General features: G+C 34.6%; 1 protein-coding gene across 1 annotated transcript in view; it reads left to right on the forward strand.

Moving 5' to 3' along the window:
• Positions 1–13,708, forward strand: part of MEOX2 (mesenchyme homeobox 2) — a 112,204-nt gene that overhangs the window by 76,794 nt on the left and 21,702 nt on the right. Inside the window, exon 2 of the mRNA XM_007946199.2 lies at positions 2,995–3,167. Coding sequence (XP_007944390.1) covers positions 2,995–3,167 — 173 coding nt within the window. The remainder of the gene's footprint in view (positions 1–2,994; positions 3,168–13,708) is intronic.

A 13,708-nucleotide genomic window follows, 5' to 3' on the forward strand; every position in this document is an offset into this window, starting at 1 on the left:
TATTCATAAGGTTTTCCCTGGCCAATTCTTTCAGAAGTGGACGGCCTTTTCCTTCTTTCTAGCCTGTCTCAGTCTATAAACTAGGCTGTTACCTGTGCACCAGGTGCATCTCGCTGGGTTTTAAACACCAGAGGCTCAGCCTCAAAACTCACGTCTACATGTCACCACAGTAGCACAAACCAACAGACAAGTTTGACCTGCTGTTGGAGACCTCTCGTACCACCCCCACCTGGGTCCCTGTGGCTGACTGTTCCTCTGTCTGTCCTCCTGGCTTTTAATCCCCTTTCTCCTGCTCTTCTGGCCTGCTACTGTCAGGTAGATTGGAACATGCTTACAAATATTTAAAATGGCCATGCAATCAGTCCACCTGGCAATCCTCAGCTCCATTTGTCTCCTTATTTGCTGTTTTCATTCAGGTTTTTCTACTTGTCTGTATTTAATCCAGTTTATCCTTTCCTTCCATGGTCAAGATTCCAGGATTATAATCTCTATCTTTTGCAATTGGCTTCCCATTTCTTTATTGTAGAGGATTTGTGTAGCTTGTCTGCCTATTCCATCATCTTACCAGAAACCTAGGAGCCAGGTTTCAAAGAAACAAAAATAAATACACGTAATGGGTTTCCTCAATGTGAATTTATTCATTCATGCTTACATAAGGCAATGTGCTAACCAGGAATCATTCAAATTAAATTGGCTCATGAGGAAAAAAAAGAAAAAATGCTCTGGCTTTGCTGTCAGTTTCCAGAGTTGCTCTCCTGAAGGAAAAGAGTCTTGTCCCCACATAAAGAATAATCAGACACTGATTTCAGATTTAGTGTTGCTTCAATTGGCAAAAATTCCTTTGATTCACATGAGAACATAAATACTTGTGAGAGAGGATTGTTATCTGAATATTCTCTGCTGTGATGGAATTTGCAGTCTGTCAGAACAGCTAATGGAAAAGTTAAAATAAAATTCAATTATTTGAAAGTTTTGTTCACACAATGACAGAATAGTTAAATGCTTCCAATGATATGGACATTGGCAAATCTACAGCAAAAAAAAAAAAAAAAAAGAGGATAATGGGCTACAATTTGCAATAAGAGCCAGGTAAGTTGGCATCATGCAAATGCATACTACCAGGGGGTTCACACATCATCTATTATGCAACTCACCTCATAGCAATGGCTTATTGTAAAATGCAATTAGCCTGTGTGTGACATATCACAAATCATTTTTCTGTGCTGAGTAAAGCACTGCATGACCTTCCAAGGCATGGAGCCAGTCAAAATGGGTATAAGTGACAAGACCAGAAATGTGGTCAGTAAATTATGAAGAACTTCAGACATTGCCAGGGCACCAGTCAGTGAAACATACTTTGATCCATCAGAGGGAAAGTAATGGCCAGTGTGTCAAAATCTTGATGAAAACCTATTGCTGCTGCTGCTACTAGACCTAGAAAAGTTTACATCTGGCCATCTTAGATTACAGTAAGAATGAAACAAAATTGTTTACATTAGCATGCATTTTCTGGTGGATTTCCATTAACACAGAGCCCTCCTCACTTCCTTTAGACTCTCCCCTTTAACAAACAGACAGGAAAAAGAATAATAAAAAATTCATTGGTTTTGTGTATCTTGGCATACTCAAGCATCATTATATGAAAAAATAAATTATGTATCTAAAAAATTATTTGTAAGCCATACCATATTACATTTGTCAATATAAAAATATAAATAAATAAAATATTTGCCTTTGTAACTGTAGGTTAAGCATAATATTTTTGATATCACATCTCTCATTTGGGTTCATAAAAGATTTACTTGAACTCCCATCACTAGTTTTGTGCACATGCTCAAAAATAACCAAAATACTGAAATACTCTTCAAAAAGACACAAAGATGCCCCTTTGTTTTGACTATGTTATTTTACCAAGGATAAATTTGACATAAATTACTAGAGCTGTGTATAATTAGCTTTGATTGGTATATGGGGAATGTCTTTTTCAGAAAAGAAACATTCTGTTTTTCAGTATAATTAAAACTTGTAACCTACACCAGGGATATTATGAGGATTTGCAAATCGTTGTTTAGGTTATGTCCTGTCAAGTCAATTTCAGCCTAGTAACCCTGTGTACAATAGACAAAACTCTGCCTGGTCTTGTCATCCTCACAATCATCGCTAAGTTCGAGCCCATTGTTGCAGCCACTGTGTCAATCTGTCTCGTTACTTCTCTTCCTCTTTCTTGCTGAGCCTCTAATTTACCAAGCATGATGTCTTTTTCCAGGGACTGGTCCATCTTGATAACATGTCTAAAGAACATGAGATAAAAGTCTCACCATCCTTGCTTCTCAGGATCATTCTGGCTTTACATCCTCCGAGAGACACTTGCTTGTTCTTTTGACAGTCTATTTTATAGTCAGTATTTTTGCCAACACCAAAATTGAAAGGCATTAGTTCTTCTTCAGTCTTTGTTATTCATTGTCCAGTTTCCACATGCATATGAGGCCGTTATAAAGCCATGGCTTGAACTATTATCATCCTTTAGCATTTAACTGGCCCTACACTTTTGGATTGTTCAGGTATTCATATTCTGAATTGACACTATCTTATAGGATTTTCCTTTCAATCGTACTTAGAGGTTAGGTATATGGCCTAAATCACTTACTAGAGGAAAATTTCTAGGATTAAATTAAACCCTCTTCTAGAGAGGGCTTAATTTATACTTTTTATGCCAGAATATTAAGAGAAATTAAAATTTCTGTTGACAATTTGAGAGTAGAAAATCAGAGTGTTCTGTAATTATACTATGATTTCGTTGAGTGTAGATTGAAAAAAGAAAAAAGAAGAAGAAGAAATAGATCTCACCCTGATTAGGTGAGAGAAATCTTATTCTCTTTTATTCTTATATCTCCTAGAGCACAATACATGGTTGTTACTTAAGAAACATTGATGGTATGAATAACTGAGTGTGTTAGAATGAATGAATGAATTGTAATCCTCTCTTCCTTTCAGACTCCCAGGAAGGAAATTATAAATCAGAAGTCAACAGCAAACCCAGGAAGGAAAGGACAGCCTTTACCAAGGAACAAATCAGAGAACTTGAAGCAGAATTTGCCCATCATAATTATCTGACCAGACTGAGGCGATATGAGATAGCAGTGAATCTGGATCTCACTGAAAGACAGGTAAAGCTGGATTTTGGCATTATATGACTTTTTTTTTTTTTTACCATTGCTTTGGTCAATAATCTTCTTTTGTGATTTTTGAAATATCTAGATCTGTGGTTCCCAAATTATCAGTTGGAGGATAGGTACACTATTACACAACAAAGTTTTGACCCAAAAAAGTGATAAAAATCAGAATAACATCATGACATTTTAAAGAAAGCTAAGAAAACTTCCTTATCCAGGGATTATGATCTTCCTATATTTTTTGGTTTTAAAATATTATCTCTGTTTTTTTTAGATAATTGTATATGATGAAGAATTTTTTTACTTCCATTTTAAAATTACCTGACATGATAAAAATTTGGCAACCCCATGTTTGCTTCATGTATTTCTCAGGAGGGGTATGGTGTGTTACAGTAACACATTAACCCCAAATCATCAATGGCATAACGTAAAGGAAAGAGTTTATTATATATTCACTTTACATACTAACTCTAAAAGTTCAGCATTCCAAATAATCCCTCATGGACCCATTCTGACTGTCTGGTATCTCAGCATGTGATCTGGATGGTAACCACAGGAGGTAAGAAGGAGCTGGAGGCTCATGCATTGACCTTTAAAGGTTTTCTCCTGGAAATGACCCGTACCATTTACATTTATGCTCTAGTGTCAAAAAATGGTCAAATGGTCTAGCTGAGGTTCAAAGGGGTGGGAAATAACTGGGAAAGGACAGATTTATCATTGGCTAAGTATTTCTGCCCCATTAACCAAATTATTTTTGAAATTGGATTTGTCTCAGAAATTTAAAATTCTGAAATACCCATTCATTTACAGAACAATTTGCGATTATTAATGATCTGCAGTTAAATAAGAACTAAACAACTTAGGTTGCTTTCTTGGATTCCATTTGAATGGCAAATAATTTGCTCCAATTACAACTTGCGCCTTGTAGAGATTCTGATTTCCCAGCAAGATCTAGCCTACCGATGGTTAGCAGTTGCTAATCTCTAGAAAAACATTCTTGAAAGGGAAATGCAAACAGCTTTATGGACAGTGCAGTTATGATTGGCGCTCTTAGGGCTAGAGTCTCATTTCCTCTCTCACTGGATGTACTTCCACCAGGATTTCATTGGAACCAAAGAAATATCAACAGGGTGTGGACAAATGAATACATATTTTAGAAGAACAAGTTATTCTGTCCAAATTCTTAAATCATCTGCTTTCCTTCTGTTGATTTCTATATGTCAGCTTTTGGTAGGATATTTCTGGGCAGTGGAAATATACAGAGGAACACTTTTAAATGGTTTTATTCATTGGCAGTTTATATTTTATTCACTATTGTGACTAGTACCTAAGCTATGGAGCACAACATTTTCCTTCTCTAGAAGTTTATATACAAGATTTCTTCCAGAAGTGTACAGCATTTAGTATGCTCAAAAGCATAACCCAAAATCTACATCATCAGAAAAGTTTTATTGTTAATTTTTTTTTTAACTGGGTTCAGGAAAAATGGGAGGACTTATTAATGTTTTTCTATAGAGACAGTGAAGTTCAGGAAATGTGACCTTGTTTTATGTACTATATTAAGGGAATTAAAAAAAAAAAAAAAGCAAACAAACAAATAAAAACAAAACTAGGGTTTGTTTTTTAATCTACAGCAATGGTGGGAGACCAGTACGCTGCTCTCAGCCAAGAAAAAAGTCAAGACTCTGTGTTGCTTATCTGAGTATGGTCTATAGTTAGCTACCATTATCTCATGATAGGGCAGAGGTTTCACTTTTTTGTGTAAGAATAATTTCTTTTTGGAAGCAGCTCTGTGAATCTGGTTTGGAGAATTTGAAGTAATTTTGAATATTTCTTATTTCTTCCTGACTGGTTTGTCATGCTTGGGAAAGGATTGTATGTAATTATATCCAAAAGTTATATATGCATATACAAACATATTTACACATGCAATTTTAATCTTTGTTTTTTAAAAAAAGTTCCTTTTACATTTTGCATTAGTTAGCTGTATAACAAATCACTCAACAACCTCCAATTTTTTTAGTCAGAAATTGGGATTTGCTTAGTTAGAAGGTTCTTCTACTGGTTTTACCTAGATCATTCCTGCAATGGCAGTCAGCTGGTGGGTTAACTAAGAAATTATTGGTCTAGGCAGCCTCAATTGGGATAGCTTATCTCTGCTCCATGTGGTTTCATATTCTGATAGGCTAACCTGGGCTTTTTCATGTTGTAGCAGAAACAATTCCAACAGCAATGAGAGGAAAAACAAACTCCAATATATAAGGGCCTACCAAGCTTCTGCTTATACCGTATTTCCTAATGTCCCATTGGTCAAAGAAAGTTTTGTGATTAATCTTAATGTCAGTGTAGGAAGGTACCACATAAGGGTATGTATACAGGGAGTCTGGATTCATTGGAGGACATTACTGAAAAAATCAACCACAGCTTCATAGGCCCAAACATAATAAAAAACATGAGAGGTAATTAGGTTTTCAAATAATTAATATTGTGTATTAAAAAAAAATTTGGTCCATAAATTTATCTTTGTAGTCTCCAATTTAATATAAAAAGGAGTATGCATGTGAAATCTAAATTCCAAATCAAAACTAAGTCTTTACAGGGTCACTATGGTTAGTCTGAAAAATCTGGATTTTTATAAGACAAATGTGAGTAGAAAGCCTAAATTTGACACTTGGAATTAAGTATTCTTAAGTAAATAACAATCTCCTCAAGGCACAAAATTTCCATTCAAACTATCTTCTCTTTTCTAAATAGATTTATATGTTATCATGGATATGAAGGATTTTTAAAATATAAACTATAAAAAACAACCATCAGCCATGAGAGGGACTCTTGTTATATACATTGCATTGATTCTTTTATAAACAAATATTTGTTGAGTTAGGTGCTGAAAATTCAATCTTACTAAACACAACTAGACACGTCTCTGCTAGAATTCATACAATAATCAAATATTGAACAAATACCAACAATTGTGATGAGTGTTTTATATCACAAGAGAGGAATGACAGGATTGTATAAAGAATGTTCTGGCTATGCCAACTATTCATTATATTTCTACACTTCTGTGCACATGCACTATCTGAAAATAAGATTCTGGAAGCTTTACTTATGTTTGGAAGTTGAATTTTATTGTGCTGGGTTATCAGAAAATAAAATCCTATGCTGTCAATCATCAATTTTGTTATTGTTGAATATAAGAGGACATAGTCTTCCAAGATGCCAGGGCTCTTGTCCCATTGAAATATTTTCAGTTTCTTTTCTGGAAGTTGGGCTTTTAAAGTTAGAGATATGTAGTAAAAATAAAAACCTTTTTATTCATCTTCTTTAAATTTGGATATGGATATGGATATTCTATTACTTGATTTTAGATTAATATCATACAGGCTTATCTATGGAATCCACACCTTCACCATATATTTTCTTAAATAATACATTTTTAAAGAATTTCCATATGTAAAGTATTCTAATTAAAGATATACACTTTTAAAATTTCCATTCTGTTAGACTCTAACTTTTTCCAGACTTTAAAGTAACATGAGATTTAGTAAAGTAACTTCAATGAACACACCAAAAATTATTACAATCACACACTTCATAATACCTGTTCAGGCAATGTCTGACCACATGTAAGTCTGTGGTCTTGTAAGGCTATAATGAAGTTCAGAAATCCCATTCGGAGAATTGGATGTAGCAAACACAACAGCTTCCTACACTCAATATGTGTTTCTCGGGTCTTTTGTATACTTTATAGTGATTGAGCTACCAGGTTTATAATGCTATAATACATGTAACCTTTAATACACATGTCTTGATAATCATAATAAATGCCTAAGTTACTGGCTTATGTATGTACCGTACAGTATGTCTATCGAAAAAGTTTACAGTGTAACAGTGTATGTTTCGGCTCATAGTCAGCAGCATCCAATCTTGTGTACTGTGCATCTCTTGAGTATTGTAGCATTATCTCTTTGTTTAATTTTCTTTTGAAAATATTAAAATGAAGTACATCATCTTCAAAACATAGCAAAACCAATGCTAGTGATAGGAGTGGCAAGAGGTAAAGAAGAAGTATCGATTTGGAAGTGGAACACAATGTTATAAAACAACACAAAGATGGAAAATTAGTGAATGCTATTGCTTGAGATTTAAGCATGTTGTACTCAATAATAACAGAAATCCTCAAAAGCAAAGAAACAATTCTCCAAGCTGCTAAAGGATCAGCTCCACTGAAAGCTACAACGCTAATGAAAATGAAAGAGGGATAAATCAGATATGGAGAAAGTGCTGATCGTGTGGATTAAGAAGCAAACACAAATCCCTCTCAATACATTGATGACCACTTCTAAGGCACAGAGAGTGTTTGAGACAATTAAAGACAAAGCAAGGTCAGACTATAATAAGGTGTTTGTTATTGGTGTTAGATGCTGTTGAGTCATCTCCAACTCATAGCAACTCTATGTACAACAGAAGGAAACACTGTCTCGTCCTGTGCCATCCTCACAATCCCTGCTATACTGGAACCTATCATTGCAGCCACTGTGTCCATCTATCTCATGTTTATACAAGTCCAAATCACATATCTTATTTCACAGAGCATATCATTGATTAAGTGATGCATGTCTGTACATAGAACCCTATATTGTTTAGTGCTTTCCTTAGCTTTAATAGAATTCTATAAATCTCTTAAAATGTTTTTGACTTTGTAAAAACCTTTCAAAAAATTCAATTCAGAGATAAGTTTATATGTATATAATGCAAAGGGAAAAGAAACAAATATTAAATCTTTGTTTTATAGCAGCATTGTTTTAAAGAAATAATTTTCTCCTTATAGAAAACTTACTTTTTAATAAGAAGTGGTGTTTACACATATTTTCATCTAGAAATTTTAAGTGATTGCCTATGAAATATGCATGTATATAACAGATATGGTATATGTAGATATGTTGTTTATATCACCAATTAGAATTCCTTTCTCATGTTTTATGATGGACCACATATATGTCATTATAAAGATTTGCAATAATAATAAATATATCTCCTCTTGGGGAAAAAAAAAAAAAAAAGTATGTTAAAGCCTTAATATCATTCAGACTTCAAATATTCCAGATGCCTTCATGAATCATCATATAATATCACAATGATGCCAAACTCTTTATGTGGTGGATAACGTTGATTATTTTTCTAATGTTGAACCATCCTTGCATACCTGATATCAATACCACTTGGTCATAATGAATTGTTTTCTTGATATGTTGTTGGAGTCTATTGGCTAGGATTTTGTTGAAGACTTTTGCATTTATATTCATGAGGGATATTGGTCTGTAGTTTTCTTTTTGAGTGATGTCTTTGCCTGGTTTTGGTATCAAGCCTGGCTTGCTTCATAAAATGGATTTGGGAGGATTCCATGCTCTTCTACGTTTTGGAATAGTTTGAAAAGTGTTGGTGTCAGTTCTTCTCTCAATGTTTGGTAGAATTCTCCGGTGAAACCGTCTGGGCTGGGACTTTTTTTTCTTGGTAAGTTTTTGATGACCAGTTCAATTTCTTCTTTTGTTATGGATCTGTTCAACTTTTCCAGCTCAGTCTGTTACTTTAGGTAAGTAGCTTTTTGAAATATGTCCATTTCTTCCAGATTTTCAAATTTATTGGACTACAGTTCTTCATAGATCCTGATATTACGCTTTTTATTTCAGATGGTTCTGTTATGATGTCACCCATTTCATTTGTTATTTATGTTATTTGTATTCTCATCTTCTTTTCCTTTGTTAAATTTGCCAGTGGTTTGTCAATTTTATTAATCTTTTCAAAAAAACCAACTTCTAGTGTTGTTCATGTTTTCTATTGTCTATTTTCTGTTTCATTGATTACTGCTTAAATCTTTATTTTTTCCTTTCTTCTAGCAACTGTAGGCTTTTTTTCTTTTTTTGCTGCTATTTTTTCTAATTGTAGGAGATGTTGGGTTAAGGTCTTGATTTTTGTTCTTTCCTGTTTTCTGATGTGAGCATTTATTGCTATAAATTGACCTCTGATCACTGCTTTCACTGTGTCCCAAAGATTTTGGTATGTTTGTTGTGTTTTCATTCTCATTTGTTTCAATGAATTTTTTAATTTCATTTTTATTTCTTCTATTACACAGTTGTTTTTGAGGAAGGTGTTGTTCAGTTTCCATGTGTTTGCTCTTTTTTCCACTGATCTTCTTACTGTTGATTTTCAATTCCATGGTTTTGTGATCTGAGAAGATGCTTTGTAGTATTTCAATGTTTTTAAATTTATTAAGGCTTGCTTTATGGCCTAACATATGGTCTATCATGGAGAATGTTTTATGTGCAGTGGAAAAGAATGTATATTGTGCTGTTGTGAGGTGAAGTGTTCTGTAGATGTCTATAGGTCAAATTGGTGGATTGTATTGTTTAGCTCGTCTGCATCTTTGTTGAGTTTCTTTCCAGTTGTTCTAATTTTAATTGAAAGTGGTGTATTAAAGTCTCCCACTATGACTATGGACTCATCTACTTGCCTTTTCAACTCTTTTAAAGTCTGATTTATGTATTTTGGGGCTGTTTCCTTTGGTCCATAAATATTTACTGTGGTTATGTCTTCTTCTCCTATTGATCCTTTAATCATTATATAATGTCCTTTCTTATCTCGTATGCTGGCTTTTGTCTTAAGTCAATTTTATCAGAAATTAATATTGCAACTCCTGCTCTTTTTTGGTTGCCATTTGCTCGATATATCCTTTTTGAACCTTAGATTTTTAGTCTATTTTTGTCTTTGTCTCTAAGGTGTGTCTTTTCCAGACAGCATATTGATGGGTTATGTTTTCTTATCCACTCTGCAACTCACCATCTCTTGAGTGGTGCTTTTAATCCATTAACATTCAGTATAATTATTGACAAGTATAAACTGGTTGCTGTCATTTTGTTATGTGTTTTTTCATGATGTCCCTGGCTTCTTTGTTCCCTATAATTTTCTGTGCTGAGCACATTATGTTTATGAATCGTGTTATCATTTCCTTTGTTGCTACTATTTTAGTATTTGTTAAATATTTATGCTTGTCCTCTTTTTTTATTGTGAAGTGAAGGTTTATCATTTTTCTTTGAGGTTACCCTGTGATGTATAATTTTCTTCCTGAGTTTAGAACAGTCCATGCTATCTTGCAAATTTCTCGACTTCCTTACCATTTAGAAGCTCTGTAACTATACGCTGTTTTTCCTCCTTTTTGGTTTTTAGTTGTCCTCATTTGCCAATTGATGTCTTTGGTTCCCTGTTTACAATCTTGTAACTTATTTTACTTTGGATACTTATATAGCTTTGTCGGTTTCTGGGTTATGCCATCTGTTCGGTTGTTGTCCTATTATTATTGGTTCTCTGTTCCAAGGATGCTTTTTAGTATATCCTGTAAGGTTGGTCTGTTTTTAACAAATTCCCTTAATTTCTGTTTATCTGGAAATCTCCAAATTTCACCATCATATTTGAGGGACAATTTGCTGGGTATCTAATTCTTGGTTGGAAATATTGCCTTCTAGCTTGCATGGATTCTGCTAAGATCTCAGAGCTTATTCTTATGGGTTGTGCTTTGTAAGTAACTTTTCATTTTTTCCTGTGCTGCTTTCAGGATTTGGTTTTGATGAGTTTGATGATATGTTGTGGTGATTTTCTTTTGGGGTCTATCCTGTTTAGGGTTTGTTGGACTTTCTGAATGGCTATATTCTCATCTTTCATCATACAGGGAAACTTTCTTCCTATAAATCTTGGACAATTTTCTCAGTGGTTTTCTTTATCTCTTCCTGTTCTGGAATTCTGATTACATGTAGGTTACTCCTTGTGATGGTATCTCACATGAACCTTAGGCTTTCTCATTTTGTTTTGATCTTTTTTCTGATTGATCCCTTTCCAAAGAAGGATTCAGATATTTGTCTTTTATCTCATTAATTCTGTCTTCCATTGATTCTATTCTACTCCTTTGCCCTTTCAATGTGTTATCTATATCTGAAAATTTAGTATTAATCTTCTGGATTTCTATCTGTAGATTTTGTATTATTTCTAATTTTTCATTCATTTTTGTCATTCCGTTCTTGTATTTTCTTCCAAAATTGTTTTTGGGTTTTGTCTGTGTTTTCCTTGATTTTGTCAGTGTTTTCCTTGATCTGTCTCTCAATCCTTTGAAGAAACCTAAATATAATTATTTTTAATTCCTTCTCAGGGAGTTCCAATGCTGCTTCTTCCTCAGGGATGTGTTCTAGGTCTGTATCCTGCTCCCTTATTTCTACAACTTTATCTTGCTTCTTTGTGTGGACTTTGTCTGTTTTCTCTGAGACATTATGATGTTGTTGCATTTATATCTCTGTTAACTGTTTGTGAAGAGTGGCTAAGGGTGAATCAAGCCCTTCTTGGTGGTCATTTATTGTTGGAAAGTTGCTGGAGAAGGAAGTGGTGGCTCTTAATCAGTAAATAAAGCTACAAGAGGTGCGGGTGTAGTTGTGTTGCATGAGCACTGTTGCTGTCTCCCACTCAGACAAAAACAATAGAAAATCCATCAAACAGGTAAAAGCAAGTGGACAAAAAACACACCAAGTAAACACACAGTAACAATCACCAAATAAAGAAAAGAGAGAAAAAAAAACAAAAAACCACAATATTGGGGAGAGGGCAATAAGTGAAAAGAGGTAGAGTAGGAATATAATGAAGGAAAAAAATGTGAAGAATGTAAAAAGAAAAACAAGGAAAGGGGTTAACCACGAGAAAGGGAAAAAAAATGGGAATCAGGAACAGGGAAGACAGAAAAAGCTGAAAACTAGAACTTAGGAAGCGAATATTAAAGAATAATAATAATAAAAAGGACAACAAAAACAACAATAATAATTTTAAAACAGACAAAAACAAGCCGACTGAAAAAAAGGAAAAAAAAGAAATCTGGGCAGGGCTGGGCAGGGCACCTGGGCTCTGGCCAAGCACACAGACTGGTAAGGAATTCCTCGTGGCTCAGAAGTTGCATGAGAGTGAGGGATACCCACAAGTCTGTTCACCAAGAAGGTGTGAGATAGAAGAGTAACAAGGGAAATACTGCACCTTTCCAGCCATTCTAGTCTAGAATTTCCTTGTGATTCTTGGCAAGTGGAGCCTATTCTTAAGTCCCTGGAATCTGGGAGAATGCTATTACTTTAAATATTCAAAACGGTTGACCACTTGTAAACATTAAAAATGGCTGCACCCTCCAGACAAGCAAAATTCCACAGTTCAGCCCACTTTCCCCTTTGCTGCTTCCCCTTTTATTCACCAGCCACCAGTGCAGTCCTCCGGGCAGCCCCTGGCTAGCAGGGCCAATTTTTAGGTGAATTCTTAGGTCCTAACACCACTTGGCAATATCTAGCTGTCTGTGCCATCAGGATCGCTGGCAGACTGCAGTTCAATATGTGTCCTTTTTTCAGTGTTTTCATGCAGATTCTTCTACTAGTCAGAGTTTAGTCCACTTCTATATCCTTCCCATCAAAGCTCAGGGCTCCAGGATTATCTTCTGTATCTGTGTTAATTGGTTCCCCTTTTCTTTGTTGAAGAGGGTCTGTGCAATCTGTCTGCCTAGTCTGTCATCTTTGATCCCTAACTCTTATGTTTACATCTTCCATAATGCAATATCGTTACATATCAAGGACGTCTATAATTCCTTCAAACTCCATCTGGCTTAAGAAAAAGAAGATAATGAAGACACTCACCGTTCAAAGTGATCCATGTTAGCACATAAGTGTCAAAGACAATGATTTTATGTTAAATAAAAATGGAGATCCTAGAATAAAGTTCAGTTTCAAAAATTGTTAAATATATCATGCTATTTTGTGGGATTGTGACCACCCTAGTAATATTACAGAGTCCAAGTCCCTTGTAACACATTTCATATATCCTATTCAATCAACAGCTAATAATCTTCAATTGGCAGGCTACTTAGAATATTTTAAAGAATGAGTTGGTCTAAGACCCTCCTGTTGTTCCAAGTCATTTATAAGTTTCACAAGCTTATTCTGGCTTTTTTGTCCATCCAGATTCACTTGGAGAATGTTCCCACAAAATTTTTGATATCGTACAGTGGGAAGAAGAGAGAAAGCAGCTCCATTGTACTGTAAAAGGAGTGGCAGAATGGGCATTTTTATCGAGTTAGTGTTGCCAAACCTAGGAAAAGTAGGAGATCTTTTTGTTTTGCAAAATGCTTTTCATAGATCTAATCTAAGGTGCAAAGGTGAAGATTTGTAAAGTAGCAAAGATTACTGGAATAAACAGACTGAATTTGTAATACCTCAGCCAAGATAAATGGAAAATCCCATCTTGTCAGATCATATTCCATTAGTGGAAATTAAAGAAATGATGTTTTGTTTGTTGCTCATGAATCATTATATGGCCCCATGCCATGCATTTTCAAAATAGCAGTTCATTTTTTGCATAACTATAAAGAACTTTTTTGTGTGCCAAATAAACATGGTTTTTATCTTTTGCCCAGGTTTTTTTTTTCTTCTTCCATACAATCATTCTCTCTCTCTTTTTTTTTTTTT

This window comes from Orycteropus afer, unplaced genomic scaffold (genome assembly GCF_000298275.1).
Source record: "Orycteropus afer afer isolate SDZICR_OR568_19922 unplaced genomic scaffold, OryAfe1.0 scaffold00008, whole genome shotgun sequence".
NCBI classification, from domain to species: domain Eukaryota; kingdom Metazoa; phylum Chordata; class Mammalia; order Tubulidentata; family Orycteropodidae; genus Orycteropus; species Orycteropus afer.